General features: G+C 46.2%; 1 protein-coding gene across 1 annotated transcript in view; it reads left to right on the top strand.

Annotated features, from left to right (window-relative positions):
- Positions 1–12,548, top strand: part of MYH10 (myosin heavy chain 10) — a 91,714-nt gene that overhangs the window by 44,781 nt on the left and 34,385 nt on the right. Inside the window, exons 6-8 of the mRNA XM_082294149.1 lie at positions 6,991–7,083; positions 10,491–10,554; positions 12,339–12,437. Coding sequence (XP_082150275.1) covers positions 6,991–7,083; positions 10,491–10,554; positions 12,339–12,437 — 256 coding nt within the window. The remainder of the gene's footprint in view (positions 1–6,990; positions 7,084–10,490; positions 10,555–12,338; positions 12,438–12,548) is intronic.

Genomic DNA, 12,548 nt, shown 5'->3' on the forward strand with positions numbered 1-12,548 from the left:
TTCAGAGCAATACCACAGTGAGCACTGAATTTGCCGTATATCCATGAAAAATGCAGAAAGTTTGCCTCACCAAACCAATTTTGAAAATATAAATGAGTCTTCATTGTTCTGCAGCAATTAGTTTATGTATTGGAAACAAAGAATGTCTAAGCCTCATAGGTGCCACTGGAAAGCTGGGAAGTGTCAGAATGGGGGTTACAGAAGCAGCCCTAATTTGGTCCTGTTTGCATATTCATCAGAAAGCTGTAGAGGGCTGGTGGTGATCCACAGTCTGTAGAGCCTGTGCATTACCCTGTGCACAAGAAGATGCTAATTAGGCTTGTTAAATTAATCCATGACTTGTACCCATCCTGTTACAGATAATTATCAGTGACGTGCATATTTCTGAGACTGTTGGATGTCTCATGGATTTTTTTTTTTTTAAATGAAGCAATTTGTATGCTAAGCCTAGGGTTGACTTTGATTTGCCTGACAGAGTGCTGTAAAAATAGAACAAACCAAAGGAGCAGCCCCAGTCTGACACCTCAGAGCAGCACTGATGTCACTGGGGCTCACCAGGTCCCTTCTCCAGCTGGGAAGGTGGGGAAATGCTCAGCCTCTGTGAGGAGCATCTCTGCCCATCCCCTACACAGCCTGGCATGGTTGGCATCCAGCTGCTAGTCCATGAGACTTTTCTGTCCCCAAATCCCTCTTTCCTTAGAGCTGCCAAAGTCCTGCCCAGCCCTTAGCACATCGTGCCTGGAAATCGAGTCAATAACACAGGGTAGCCAGAGGGGCTGGAATTTCAGCCTTAATAGCAATGTTTCCTGATTTTTGAGTGTGGAATCTGTAGCCCCAGTGTCTCATTTCCTGTGTAATCCCAAGATGTTGTCTTGGGCGCTGCGCTCGGATGTGTGGGGAGGAGGAGGTGGTGGTAGAAACGTGCAAGAGAAACTTCAGTAATTGTGGGATTTGGCAGAGCCAGGGGAGACCGCAGCAGCCCCTGAAATTGGGGATAGAGGCAGAGCAGGGGAGGGCAGGGCGAGGTGCTTGGCAGTGGGTTATAAACGAGAGCTCCTCTAAAGGCTGAAGGTGGGGTAGAAGTAAACCTGAATTTCTGGCTGCAGTGAGCTTGGTTGGGAGGCAGAGCTGGCACAGGGACAGTCCTGGTTGGTGTGGAGGAATGGACAGAAAATGGAAGATACCTGTAAAAAACTGAAAGCTTTTGCTTCACCTTGAGCTCTAAAGAATTTGAGGGCTTGGGGTGGTAGTGGTAAGAACTTCAAAGCTGAGTATTTTGCGTGCTCCAAGCATGTTGTGCTTTATTCAGGACCAGCTTTATAAAGACCAGCACTGTGCTTTGGCTCGGGCACCTCGGGCCGGAGCTGACCCACGCTGGTGTGTGCTGGGCTGGGCAGCTGTGCCAGGCTCCTCAGCCACACAGGAGCCCCTGTCCCCTCCACTCCCAGGGGTTCTGTAGGCTCAGGGCTGTGCAGGGAGGGTGTGTGGAGCTGCAGGGGAGGAAGAGAGCAAGGACAGGGAGTAGGTGAGCGTGGGGAGCAGGGTGATGTGTCTGCAGAGGGTTTGGACAGGTTGAGCACAGGGAGAAGGGAGGGAAGGAGGCTTCTGAACGGCTCCGTTCTGTGGCTCATCACTCCCCTGTGCTGCAGGAGAGGCAGGCTGAGAGAAAAGAATGAAAGAGTGTTTCACTGCCTGTGTTAGTGTCACTTTATTATGGCCAATCTTGTTGCAATCCCTGGGACACCTCCCACTGTCCCAGGCTGCTCCAAGCCCCAATGTCCAGCCTGGCCTTGGGCACTGCCAGGGATCCAGGGGCAGCCCCAGCTGCTCTGGGCACCCTGTGCCAGGGCCTGGCACCCTCAGAGCCAAGAATTCCTTCCCAATATCCCATCTAACCCTGCCCTTTTTCAGCTTAAGGCCACTCCATCGTTGCTGTCCCCCCATCCCTTGTCCCCAGTCCCTCTCCAGCTCTCCTGAGCCCCTTTAGGTACTGGAAGGGGCTCTAAGGTTTCCCCAAAGCTTTCTTACCCCAAACCGCCTCTGTTTTCACTCAAGCCCAGCTTTCATGTTGGTGCTATTTTAAACTTTAGAACTCATTATGGTACTTTCAGGTTAGTGATTGCTTTCAGTGGCTGCATAGCTGAAATGCTCAATTGCTTAATTTGTTTTATTAATTTCTAAAGAAGCACAATTAGTTTTTGAAGGACAGGATCTCAGGTAGGCTCACTCCGGCTGAAGCTGCCCTGGGTTTCCCAAGTGGGATTTAACTGCCCTAATTTAACCACAGAGAAGTTAAATCTGTGTCTGATTGTGCTCAGTTCTGTTTCTAGTAGGACAAGAGTGGACACCCAAGAGTGCAGTTCATCTTTTCTAAATATAAACAAATGAAATTCCTCTGAATTCCGAGCTGTTCCTGTCTTCCTCCATGATTCCAGGAGGGAATCTTTTCCTGGCAGAGTGCAGCTTTGAAAATTCACATTACTTACCTGAACAAGCCAAACCTCTGCCAGCTGCTTTGCAGAGCTCTGCCAGAATCTGTCATTCTGCACTAATAAAGTAAGAGCCACAGAAAGAGGGAGTGCATTTGGCTTGGTATAAAAATTTCTTGTTGTGTGTGTTTCTCCACAATATTTTGCCCCAGGGTCTCGGATATGAAGCTTAAGATTATTAAACTCACAGACTGAGCCAAGGAAGAAAGAAAGGAATTGAAAATTTCTGCAGAAGCTGTGAAGATTTGAATTTTGAAGGGTTTTTATTTCACTTTATTACCTTCACGTTCCTTTTGTCCTTCTTGCTGGCAAAATTTCCAGTTTAAGGTTGTGCTTCTGCTCATGGTGGCGCTTGTAAGAAAGAAACTAAGGTCTTGTCTCAAATGTGGGTTTGCATTTCTTAAGTGTTTGTAGCACAGAGCAAAACCAACCCCCCAGACTCCTTTGTGTGGCCTCCCTCGTGTTGTTCCATAACCTCTGTGAGTGTTGAAGGACAGTGATCATCTCCTCCATCCAAACCTCCTCACGGTGCCCAAAGCTGGTGAGAAAGGGACTTGGTGTTGGGGTTAATTTTGAAAGCAGTGCCCAAATAATGCAACTCCTGCCCTTTTCCTCGCTGCCCCAGGGCCGTCTGTCATCTTGGGTGTAATTAGTCCTTTGCCTAAACACAGGTTGCAGTATTTTGTACATGCCAATAACTTCTGTTCTAAAATGAATTTGGGCAGTTTCTATGAAACTTTCTGTGAAGTGAGTGTGTAGTTAAACGTGCTGACAGTGCTAATTTGGGATGTGACATGCAGCTGGAATGCCTGCTTGCTAACTTATCATTTGTTTGTTTGCAATGAACAGCCTGAATCACCCAAACCCGTGAAACACCAGGCAAGTGGTTTTTTTTAATGCTTTTAAAATCAAATAGGTGAACTGATGTATATTCTTCTCTTTGTGCTGATAATGTGGGAAACCTTGAAGAAATAGTCAGCTAATAGGAAATTTTGGAAATATTTAACTGGCTTTGAGAGAGGGAAGAGTGAGCAGCTCATGAGTTTCTCAGCATTTTCAAAGGACTTTTAACCACTTTTAAGGCCTGAAGTGAGAGGTTTGCCCTCTCTGCAGCCACCCTCCTCCAAAATACTGTGTGTATATTGGGCAATGTGCTGCTGAGAGAGCGCAGAACACTTTTAAAATATTAAACAAAGCACTAAATAAAAGATTGGATTAATGGAAGCTACAGAATTCTTTTGATTAACTGTTTTGTCTGAATATTTTTATAGCTTTGCAAATCACGAATGAAGACTTTGATCTCAAGTGTAAAAGGCTTGGCATAACCAAAAGCCTTCTGAAATCAGAAGTTTCCCCTGACTTTCTAGGACAAGTGGTGTGAGCAGAGTGGGATCTGCTGTCTGAATTAGTGTTTGCTCATTTGAGCTCCAGCTGCTCTCACTGCTCAGCTTGGCTGGAGCTGCTGAGCAGGTAACGCTGCCCATCCCGTGCTCCCGATCCCCCTGTCCCTGGGGACAGCAGCAGTTGCTGTCTGATCCCACTTTTCTGGATGAGAGGAGGAATTGCAGTGCTCCAGTGCTGTGGGCTTCGCCTGCAGGAGGCTTAGGTGGAAGTTGAGGGCAGGGCTGTGGAAAGGGATAAACAATTGCTGCCACGAGATAAATGCTCCACTCCAACCCGAGCTGGTAAGTGATGCCTTTGTCCTGGGCACCAGCTTTTAAATAAAGAAAAAGCTTTGCAGCAGCTCCTCGGGGTGTAACCAACCTTGGAAAGTGAAGCAGCTCTTAGGTCAGTTCAGCTGGGTGAGTTCCCCCCCTTGCATTTCTCTGAGGCTGGGTAGTGCACTGTGACTGTGGTGCAAAGGGAAATAGTAAAGGAAGCTTCAGGTGTGGTATATTGGATGCAAAAAGCAATCCCTGGACAGCTGTGATGCCTCTGGGAGTGTGTGGTACCCTGTTAAAGCTCTGCAGCCCAGCTGTGTGTCTGAGCCTGTGGTCTCATTTTCAGAAGCTGCAGAGGTTCTTAGTATTTAACCCTCCCTCCTTGCACACATCAGTCAGTTCTAAGGGTTTTTACGGAACTATTTGTCAAGTCCAAAAGCAGACAGAGTGGTGTTTGCTTTAACCCTCCTTTTGCTTAGAGCTGGCGTGTCAGGGCTGACACAAAACGTTTGGTGGTGAACTTTTTAACTGTGTCTGTGGAAAATGCTAATCCCGAGTTGCTGATACTGCCTAAGCCATGGAATCATTAACATCTCTGTTTCAATGTCGTGTGGAACTCCAGAGTGGATCCCTGTTGTATGTGAGTAGCATGGAGCTTCCCCTGCCTCCCCCAGGCCACCCCCAAACCCAGTCACTGAGCTGCTGGTTTTTCTGGAACTGAGGCAATAACCTGGCCTTGTCTTCGTGGTGCCCTGCATGAACTATTGCATGACCTCACTCTTCCCACAGTTCCCATACTGCTTTTTCCAAGTTCTGGGGAGATGCCTATGCAGGAGCTGTGCCCAGAGGCCAAACTGACACTCTGGAGTTCAGTGTCGTTGCAAAACACTGAGCTCTTCAAAAAGAGAATTGGTTTTGGCCGAAAGCAGTCCACGGAGAGAGGAAAACTCCTAAATCAGGAGCTTTTTCCACAGCGAGGGGTTTGCTTTCCTTGGTGACAGCTGTGACGAGTCTGTGTGTGCAGCACTGAGCACTGCTCGTTCCCATGGTTTTCACCCACAGCTGAGGATCCAACTGCTTCCTTCAGCTCCTCGGGGATGATTGCAAAAGCGAGCTGCTGAGCCCTTCCTGCCTCCAGTCAGAGAATTTGGGTAAATGTGTTTAGTGCTGCCCTGCAGAGCCCCAGCCCAGGCGGTGCCTCCCAGGACAGACACAGCCGTGCCCATGGAGCAGCCGCTCTGCAGCCAGTGGATTTCTTCTCCAGAATATTCCAGAGTTGGACGTGCCAGCTGTGCCACACTGGCTGCCTTCGCTGGACGTGCTGGGCTTTATCCCAAGATCAGTGATGAAGGAATGCTCCCTTGGATCTTGGTGTGCCCACAGGAGCCGGCAGCGCGCTGAGAGGGGAGGTGGGAGCATTCCCAGGATCTGAGGCTTTTACATGAGAAACGTGGAGAATATCAATTGCAGGCATCTAGATTTCCTCCAGTTGCAGGTTTTTTGTCAGTTTAAACGTGCTTTTAACCTGTCACCGTGGCAGCCCTGCCGTGGCACCGCTGCGTGTGCTCTGGGCTAACACTCACATTTATTCCTTCTGCATTTATTCCTTCTTCACTTACTCCAGAATTCAGGGAATATGTAGTCCCAAAGGGAATACATTTGGAAGTAAGCAACTTCTGAGCAGATAACTTGAGGTCACATGGAAGAAGGAGCAGCCATTTATTTCCAGGAGAGCTTGAAATATATTTCAATATACAAATAAAACTCTTTTAGGTGTTAAGTGGTGAATTTTTAGAGTTCCTGTCTAAGAATTGACCTCGTGTGGAAGCCTTAGGAGACTTAATGTTTCCTGTTCTTTGATGCTCAGTCTGGGGCCTTTATTCATCAAGACTATAAATAATTGGAAAAAGCAGGTTCATGCACACAAACGTCAGATTTGGAGACTACATTCCAGACAGCTTCACTTTCTTTTTTTTTTTCTCCCAAACCATCCTTCAGAGCAGGAAGACAATATATTTTCCTGTGTACATTTGTGCCTCCTGGGCTCTTGGAAGCAGCACAGACTTTTTTTGTTAGCAGACCTCCTCATGGACAGCACTTATAAAAGCTGTTGTGCAATTTCCTTGAGATAAGTACTTCAAATTCTAAATTCATTGGCCAGAACTTACAGAAACATTTAACAAATGCATTAAACATCCTGAGCAATGCTGGCTGGATTGAGCAACTTGAAAGTGATGTTTGTAATTGGCGTTGCTGAGTTCTGCTGTGCTGTTCTGGCCTTCTCAGGTGTGGGCAGGTCAGAGGTGTTGCAATGAGATGAGTTTCAGTCTGGCTGACTGAAGGGGAGTTTCACTGACCTGAAAGGAAGTTTGAAACTAGGTATTTGTAAGTGTGAAAATAGGTGTCCCAGCTGTATTATCAACATGAAGTTTAAGAATAACCCTGCACTAAAATCTTAAAGCAGTTAAATTGGTTTCTCCCCTTAAGCACTCAAGGTCTGTGCCTGATTTCATTAGCCCTAAATGTGAATTTTCTTTTCCATCTTCAGTGACTTTCAACATCCATCAAGTCCTATCTGGTCCCTGCTCTGTCTGTGTGTGTCTGTGTGTGTGTTTTAATAAACAAACCCCAGCCAGAAAAACACCACCAAAAATCCAGCCACGTTCATCCCTGGATGGAGGAGACTCGGCAGCTTTGGGAGCGAGGGGAAGGATGAGAATCCCCTTCTGGAGGTGGTGGCACTGCCACAGCCAGGGGAAGTGACTGTCAGGAGAGGCAGAGTGCTTGACCCCTCTTGCTCTGTGATAAATGTGTTTATTTCTCTGTCTGTGTGGTTTTAGGGGGAGCTGGAGCGGCAGCTGCTTCAGGCCAATCCCATTCTGGAATCCTTTGGGAATGCAAAGACAGTGAAAAACGACAACTCCTCCCGCTTTGTGAGTACCTCCTTGTCCCTTCAGAGTCTGTAAACCTGATTGCTGCTTTTGGAGAAACTGCCTTTTTTTAGGTACTTCTCTCATTAGTGTCAGAAGCTTTCTCTGTTCTCTTCCTCCGTGAATCCAGGTTCTTTCACAGTGCCTTCTGCATTTTTGGGGTCACTGGACACCTCCTCACTGGCTCTTGGCAAAACATTATTTTATTCTAACTCCAGCCATCCCTGAGCTGCCAGCAGTGCTCATAATCTAACAAACATCGCTGTGCTGGGGAGCTGAGCTGGGGCTTGTGTGCACAAATCCTGCTGGATTCCTGTAACGTGGGAAGGACTGTGGCATCCCCATGGGACTGGGGGAGCCTGCAGCCTTCTTGTCCATAGCTGTGACTTTATCAGTTGATTGGATTGGAGAAAACATCCTGAATTTCTACAGAAACGCAGAACTTGCATATAAAACCCATCTAAATTTACTGATTTACTGCAGGAAAGTCAAAAAGCCACCGTGTGACTTACTCCAGGTGTCAGGCACTGCTGTAGCTGCTCCATGTTTTTGTTGGGTCCCTGCCTCCTCTTCACAGAGTGTTTTGGTGGCTGATAACCACTTCTGATGGGTTCCATTGTTTTAAAAACTGTGGTGGAACTCAGGGTGAATAAATAGCTTTTTACCACTTCTTAGAACTTCCTTTCCTTTGGAAAAAAAATAAAAAAGCCATCTCTTATTTCAGGGGGAAGATGTTTTTAGTACAACTTCAGAAGTGTACAGGAGGTATTAAATCTTTTTTTCTTGCGAGAACAGTACTAAAATCTCAGAACAAATGAAAGATTTCTTGTCTGCCTTTGACATTTCAACAGTTGCTTGGATTTATAATGCATGAACTCAACTCCAGTGATAAGAACTCTGGAAAACTGGATGACTAAATCCATCAGCCCTTTCAGCTGGGAAGGGAGAGCAGAGTTTTACGGAAATTCAGCTTTTTAAATTTTATAGCCCTGTTATTTATAATATTGCCTGGTGCATGTAGAAGCTGGGTACAGGATTTATGATATCAACAGGTTTCACTGCACAATGATTCTACTTTGTTACCTGTCTTGCATCCATCAGAGGCTGTACTAATTTAATGAGAATACTTTTTCCCCTAAAAGATGTTAGCATCTGGTTTGTGTTATTTTGAGCTCTGCATTGCCATCATGAACATAATCACTCCGAGGGCTCCAGCTCTGTTTTCATAAAGGAGCAAGTATAATTCATTCCAGATGGTCTCATCTCATGCAGAAAAAAATAAGCTTTAACAGCCATTTTAAGACCTGACTTAAAAAATCTCTCTCCTCCCACCAAGTGAGAGGTGTTGTTGTTCAGCTGTGCAGGCTTCACAGCCTTGCCCTGCTCCTGATAACACCAGGGAGGACCCAAATAAGGCCAGTGGCCAATGGATTTTATTTTTTCCCCTTTTTTCTTCTACCAAGGGCAGTTCTCTTGTGTTGTAGGGAATAAATCTCTGTTTTGCATTGGATAGGAGAGTGAGCTTGCTGGATTTATGTGGCAGCACTAAATGCTTCCCTCTGATGTGGTTTTTCCAAAGCCCTGGACTCAGTGCTGTGATGGTGTCAACAGAATTCAGCCCTTAGATGAGCATCACTGCAGCCTCTGAATGCTAAATTAAAGATTCCACAGCCAGATTTGCCAGTGCCAGCTGAAAGGCTGTAGTAAAATTGTCCTTTTAAGAAGATGAACTGGGCAAGGGACCTCTCCAGTGATGCCTGAACTTGGAAGCAGGGAGTGTGGGTCCCTCTTCCGATGTGTCACCTTGTTCAGTGACTGCATCTCCTCTCAGTTTTTTCTGCTGGTGGAGCTGCTAACTTGGCAGCAGGAAATGAGTTAACTTCTAAGGGTGAAATGGAGCAAAATGGTTGCAAATTCTATCAGAAAAAGCCACTGCTTAGAGCTGATGTAATGCTTCATGTTTGTTTTTACCTGTGCCATGGCAAGTCCCAGGCTCTCTGTGCCCATTCTGGGTGAGGTGTCTGTTGCCTTTGTTGCCCTGCTGGGGCTGACATGTGCCTCAGGTATCTGTTCTGCTGCCTGAGGTTCAGTAAAATGTCAGTTCATTCCTCGTGCCAGGTGTAAATACAGCTTTTGGGGATTGTTGCTGAGCAGAAGGGAGAAATGCTGTAGGAACAGGCTGGGCTGAGGGTGCTGTGTGTCTTGGTAGCCAGAAATCTGAGTTCAGGAGCTGCTCCCTGCAGGCCAAGCCCTGTTGTGGTCCCCCAAAATAATACTGCTTATCTTGGGCTGTTCCTGTCAGACAGGTACCCTGCAAGTTGTGGAGTAGAATATTTAAGAAGAAAATCAGTAGTACAGTCCTGAGCTGAATGGGTCTGCCAGGAAAGCATTGACTTTAACAAACTGATAACACCAGTCAGACTGGAGATAAGGCAGGGTTTGGATCCAGACTGCAAGAGCAGTTTCCAAAGGGCTCTGTATAAGATTTTAGTAGGTGGCTGGGTTCAGATACCATCTGGAGAAGTGCTTAGACAGGTGATAGCAGACTTTGTCTGCTCCCTGATCTCCAACCTATCCCAAAATGATGTGTGTGGATAGAGGGGTGTGGAAGGTGGATGCAGTGAGGATGGAGAGCCCAGTGTAGGACTGGATATTCCCACTGGTTGTTCACATTTTTGCAGCCAAGGCAATACCAAACAATTTCATGAGCACAAAGTGGAAATATGGGGATGATGTTAAAAGTGGTCCAGCCCCAAACCAGAGCCTGTTGTCCTGTTGGGAATGTTTGTAGGCAAGTGACAAATCAGATGGGGGAACTGAGGTGACATAAAACTGGAATAAAAATCCACTGGCAACTGCTTTATTTCCAAGAGCTGCCCTTCATGGAGAGCACCTGTGGGAAATGTGCAGTTTATTTGAGCTGTGTGTGTGAGAAATGGGTCTGTTGTTTAATCTGCTCCTTTCTTCACCAGCTGCTGGGGAAGGGAGACCATGGAGGCCTTTTGGAAAAGGAAGGAGAAATCTTTTGGGCCAGGCAGTACCTGAGATTCGGGAGTTGAAGCACCTTCAGGCACCAAAAAGTGCCACAGAAATGTGCACACTTGGAATCTCAGCTTCCCACCTCAGCCAGAGTGTTTGCTCAGGGAAAATTGAGCCTCTTGTTCCGAGGAGTTTTTCCTAAGTCTGGATTCCAAATATATCTGGCCTAGGAGTTCCTTAATCTTTGGAGTGTGTTTGTGTGCAGCGTGCTCCATTGGAATGATGGCTGAGCACAGGGAAGGTGAAGGGTTTCATCTGAACTTGGGAAATCCTTGATCCATGAATGCATTTGGATTATGTTTGATACAGACAGCATTGTCTTAGTTAAAAAACAAAAATTCATTATGAAAGAAATCTTCTTTTCTTTGCAGGGCAAATTCATCAGGATTAACTTCGATGTCACTGGGTACATTGTTGGGGCCAACATTGAGACCTGTATCCTTTTCCTGCCACATCCTTGCAAAATGCAAGTTCCCTGCTTTGTTTTGCTTTTAACCCTAGAATTCTTTGGAATGCAGAGGAAGGTTGCCACACTTGGACATTCCTTTGACAGCATCCATCCCTTCCTTGGTTTCAAAGCAGCCGATCAAATATCTCAGATTCAGCGGCTTCCTCCTGCTTGGAAATCCTAAACTCCCAAATTCCACACTCTCAAACCTGCTGGATTTTCAGCCTGGCCTTAAACCCAGGGTGTGTTGAAAAGGGAAACCATGTAAAATGTGCTTGCTCTGGGAACATTTTTGAGAATCCCCCAACGCCTTCCTAAGGAGAAGCTGAGCCTCGAGTTGTGCCAGGAGCTTGGCTGGGAGCAGCTCCTGCCTGGAGAGGGATGCTCCTGATCCAGTGACAGAGCTGGGCCACCTCCTGATTGCTCAGCCCTTCTAGATACCCATGAAGGTTCAATAACACAAGATCTTCTATTACACTTAATGAATTATAATTAATACCAAAGCCAATTCAGTTTTAGCTCGAAGATTCGTTTCTATTTATGAGTGTAAAACCAAGTAAAAATATTGGCACTGAAAGCCCTTCCCTGAAGTTGTTTTCTCTGTGCTAAAAATGTATTTGTGTGATTTTGTGTTCAGCCTGTTCTCTGGGAGAACAGCAGTGGAGTGGTGATAAAATGGTGAAATTGGAAGTCTTGGTAAGCAACATGAAGTGAATATTGATGATAAACAATGCTGTAGTTAAGCTTCCATTTGGTTCCTGTGTTTTTAAACAGCTTGACCTGAAGTGCATTAAATGTTTGGAATTGTCAGAAAATGTGATTTCCCAATAAGGCTGGGAAAAGATCTATAGTTATTCAAAATATGCTGCAATGATAAGTGGTGTTTTTTCGTTCACCACAGCACAGGAATGAAGGCAGCTTTTAGGAAGGTCCAGATGAATTGTTTTGCCCAGAGTTTTGTTAAAACAGGAGGATTTAACTCTTGGAGAATTTTTTCTTCATCACAGGGACTCATCCTTGCCAGTGTCATTTCAAATCCCTGTCCTGCATTCGCTTTACAGTATGGAATATCAAGAAATAAAAAAATTAAATAAGATTACAGCTCATGGCACTATCTGCTGCAGAAATTGAATTTGGGAGCTGTTTAAAGGCAGTGTGGATTGTTATGGAAAAATGCAATGTTTGGAAGAAATGACAAATGCACTTTGGATGATAAAGGACCTCTGAGTTCAGCTATGACCTCAGTAGAAGTGATGGAGAAGGATGGGAGCTTGCCCTCACTGGAACTGCAGCTGATCCAGGGCAGACAGTGGTGGCTGCACAGAGCAGGGAAATGCAGGGAAATGCAGGGAAATGCAGGGAAATGCAGGCAACAGCCAAGGGATGGCAGTGCTGAAGTGTCAGGAGTTTGCTGAGATGAAAAGTGCATTTCTGCCAGTCTCAGCTGGAAATCTCTTACTTACTAAAAGTTCATCTTGGACCTAGTCCAGTCATAGAATCCCAGACTGGTTTGGAGTGGAAGGGGCCTTAAAGCTCACCCAGTCCCATGGGCAGGGACACCTCCCACTGTCCCAGGCTGCTCCCAGCCCCAATGTCCAGCCTGGCCTTGGACACTGCCAGGGATCCAGGGGCAGCCCCAGCTGCTCTGGACATTACTCCTAAAATTCTCTTTGGTCTCAGACTAATTCCATATCCTGCTCTGGAGCTCTTGTTTGCTCTGTAAGTTTTTAAGCAGAGATTGCAGGTGATCCTTGACTCCAGGTGTTCCCAGACTTGCTGGAGAAGTCTCGTGCTGTCCGTCAGGCCAAGGATGAGCGGACTTTCCACATCTTCTATCAGCTCCTGGCTGGAGCAGGAGAGCACCTCAAGTGTAAGCTGGAATCTCAGCTGGCAGACCTGTTGGGTGCTGCTTTTGTTATTTCAGTGGGGCAGGACAGGTTTGAATTATTCTTTGGTCATGAATGGTGAGTTTTAAAAGAAG

Source organism: Coloeus monedula (assembly GCF_965178545.1).
Source record: "Coloeus monedula genome assembly, chromosome: 19".
Taxonomy (NCBI): Eukaryota; Metazoa; Chordata; class Aves; order Passeriformes; family Corvidae; genus Coloeus; species Coloeus monedula.